Here is a 3,607-nt window from a genome sequence, read left to right on the forward strand (position 1 = left end):
CTATTGTATAATTCTACTACAGCATAATGAGTGCCCAGCTTACAGTTAAACAGAATATGGAGAAATGTGGATGACTTCAAAAAAGCAGATAGGAAAAAGTGTAAAGTTGGGAAAACCCCAACAAAAGTGACTTTTTATTCACCATTGAAGGTGAGCTACCTTGCAGGAAAGAACAGGTACAGTAACTCACGAGGCAGGACCGTATATGTCAACGAAATTCCTTCCAAATACTGGATTTCACGACTCAGAAAGACCAACTAGGTAAAAACAGTGACTCTCTCTCGAGCAGCAGTTGCTCTTGAGAGCCGCTAAGCCTCTGCACTCTTCATATAATCCCGAACTGAGCAAGCTCATGCAGTTCCAGGTGGCTGAACGCTTCCCAGGGACAGATCACCGTGATATCTGCAAGAGACAGAAGAAAACCTCAGGCAACTGCTCACCAGGAGGAGAAGCCTCTCCCGTAAAAACACCCTCTAAACGGTTACACTTCTCCAAGCTCCATTCCTGGGGAGGCGTGAGGAATGATCCCACAGGCCGAGAGGATGCGAGCAAGCACATAACTGGCACAGATACACACGCTCACGCTCGCACACGCACACGCACAGGAACACACAGCAATTTTTTTCATGAATACTAATACTTGAAAGAAATCAAGATGCCCTTCAATAGACTACCCATAAAACGAAATGAGCTACTGTGGCTGGCGAGATATTTCAGTGGTTAAGAGCACTGGCTTCTCTTTCAGAGATCCTGGGTCCAGTTCCCAGCACCCACATGGCTGCTCACACCAGTCTGTAATTCCAGTTCAAGATTATCTGACCACTTATTTTGGCTTCCAATGGCACCAGGCACACACATATATAAATGTAGACAAGTAAGCATGCACATAAAAGGAAAATAAATAAAAGAAACGTACAATTGAACCATAAGAAGAGACTTAAATTATATTGCTAAATGGGAAAAGGCAGGATAGGAAAGCATGGTACTGTATTGTTCTAACTCAATAACGTCTCAGAAAATGTGAATGTAAGACCCAGTTAAAAGTCTTGTGGTGTTGGTGGTGGGGTGGGAGGGGGATGGCTGGGGAAGGAAGGCGTTACCAGGTGGAGGTGAGGGAATGTTTAGGATGATGAAATCAATCTATATGGCACAATAATGACGGTTGCACAACCTTGCACAAGCATAAAAACCCTTAGAACCATATGGCTCCAATGAGCCTCAAGCTATATGTGCTATGGACTTTTGTTAAGACGCCAAGAATGATTGACAGATAGCGGCTCAGCACACTTGATGGATGTGCCAGACTCGTGCACTGTGTTAATTACGGGGAACTGGGGAAAGGCAGGAGCGATGGTGACAGGAATTCTGTGGGCTTTCTGCTAAATTCTTCTAGAAATCTAAAAGCTCTTTTTAAAAAAAGCTGTTAATATTTTTAAGCCATTGTCATTATCTACTGAAGTAAAATAGTCCAGCCAACTAAAAAGGTTGTATCAGATACATTCAATGTATGCACCCCTGTTTCTGATATGTCCAAGTGTGCACCCCTGTTCCTGATGCTGTGTGCACTCCTGTTCCTGATGCTGTGTGCACTCCTGTTCCTGGTGCTATGTGCACCTCTGTTCCTGGTACTGTGCCCACCCCGTCTCTGATGTTGTGTGCACCCCTGTTCCTGATGCTATGTGCACCCCTGTTCCTGGTGCTGTGTGCACCCCTGTTCCTGGTGCTGTGTGCACCCCTGTTCTTGATGCTGTGTGTACCCCTGTTCCTGATGCTGTGTCCACCCCTGTTCCTGATGCTATGTGCACCCTGATCCTGATGTTGTGTGCACCCCTGTTCCTGATTCTCTGTGCACCCCTGTTCCTGGTGCTGTGTGCACCCCTGTTCCTGATGCTATGTGCACCCCTGTTCCTGGTGCTGTATGCACCCCTGTTCCTGGTGCTGTGTGCACCCCTGTCCCTGATGCTATGTACACCCCAGTTCCTGATGATCTGTGCACCCCTGTTCTTGGTGCTGTTTGCATCCCTGTTCCTGATGCTGTGTGTACCCCTGTTCTTGATGCTGTGTGCACCCCTGTTCCTGATGCTATGTGCACCCTGATCCTGGTGCTGTGTGCACCCCTGTCCTTGGTGCCATGGGACGTGAAGAAGAGGAAGTTGGCGAGTAGTGGGTCCCTGGACAGAGTGGAAGAGCACTCTAGACCCTGTCTTTTTTTCCAGTTCCTCACGCTGTGGTTTCACGCTGGTATTCAGTCTGCCTCATATTCCTCTTCTGAAAAATGAAGTTGGACTGGATCAATTGTAAGCATGCTACACTTCACAAGCCCACTGCCGGCTGCAGCATGCACTCACGGGTGTTTAATAAACCAACAGAAATCATTACCCCAGGCTTAGTTTCGTTTCTTTCATCATTGTTGCACCTCGGTACACACAGACTCAAAATGTCAAATTAAATCGCCATCTGCCTTTCTGTCTTCGAAAGATCACACGTCATGGGGGCTGTAACTTTAAACTGTTCCTTGAAGGTGGAAACTTCAAAGGCAACTTGCTCAGTTAAAAGTGTCATAGCTCACCTGTTCCTAGCCCCTCCATGCCTGGGATGTCATCTCCAAACCTGTGTAAAAAATAGATGAGTAGAAGAGATATTAGCTGAGACCAGAGGAGAGGGGCCCGAAAACTCCTCACTCAAAGAAGAAGTCTTAAGTGTTTTATTTGAGAGATTTTGTCCACATTGAACTAGATCCAAGATGTCACTCTGGTGGGGGGTGGGAGCTTGTATCACAATAGAGAGTGGGTGTTCTTTCCCTCTAGAGACAGCATGAGATAAGAGGATGATGCCCTCAAACCTGAATTATTGATTGTTCTGCATCACCATTGTTCTGGGAGTACAGGCACGAGCTCCCGAACCCAGTTGATGCAGCGCTGGGAGCTGAACAGAGGGGGCTGTCTTTAAACCAGGCAGACCAACACCCGACCAACTAACCCCAAGTTTCATATAAAAATTTTTATTTTGGCATGTCTGTGTGTGTGTATGTGTGTGTGTGTGTCTGCTTGTGTCCGGGTGTGTGTATCTGCATGTATGTATGTGTCTGTGTGTCTGCTTGTATATCTGTGTGTGTGTCTGCATGTGTCTATGTATGTGTGTATGTGTGTCTGCTGGTGTCTCTCCCTGCGTGTGACTGCATGTGTATATGTGTGTCTGCGTGCATGTGTCTAACTGTCTGCTGTGTCTCTGTGTGTGGGTCTGCATGTGTATGTGTGTGTCTGCGTCTGTGTGTCTGCTTGTGTCTGTGGTACGTGTGTATGTATGTATCTGTGTATGTCTGCATCTGTTTGTGTCTAAGTATGTGTATATGTGTCTGCTTGTGTGTGTGTGTGTCTGCATCTGTGTATATGCTTGTGTATGTGGAGGTCAAACAATAACTTTGTGGTGTCAGGTCTCTGTTTCCACCTTTCTGTGGGTGGGCCCTAGAGTTTGAGCTTTGAACACCTGGATTGCCTAGTAAGTGCATTTACCAACAGAACCATCCCACAAGTCCTCAATCTCCTTTTATATACATATACATACATATACATATACATATACATATACATATACATATACATATACA

The 3,607-nt window shown here is 46.1% G+C and overlaps 1 protein-coding gene across 1 annotated transcript in view; it reads right to left on the reverse strand.

Annotated features, from left to right (window-relative positions):
- Positions 1-325: 325 nt before the first annotated feature.
- Pde6h (phosphodiesterase 6H) overlaps positions 326-3,607 on the reverse strand; it is a 4,390-nt gene continuing 1,108 nt past the window's right edge. Inside the window, exons 2-3 of the mRNA XM_028780855.1 lie at positions 2,570-2,610; positions 326-402 (exon numbers count right to left, since the gene is read on the reverse strand). Of these exons, the coding sequence (XP_028636688.1) occupies positions 326-402; positions 2,570-2,610 (118 nt within the window). The remainder of the gene's footprint in view (positions 403-2,569; positions 2,611-3,607) is intronic.

The sequence above is a fragment of the Grammomys surdaster genome, unplaced genomic scaffold (assembly GCF_004785775.1).
Source record: "Grammomys surdaster isolate TR1022 unplaced genomic scaffold, NIH_TR_1.0 373, whole genome shotgun sequence".
NCBI classification, from domain to species: Eukaryota; Metazoa; Chordata; class Mammalia; order Rodentia; family Muridae; genus Grammomys; species Grammomys surdaster.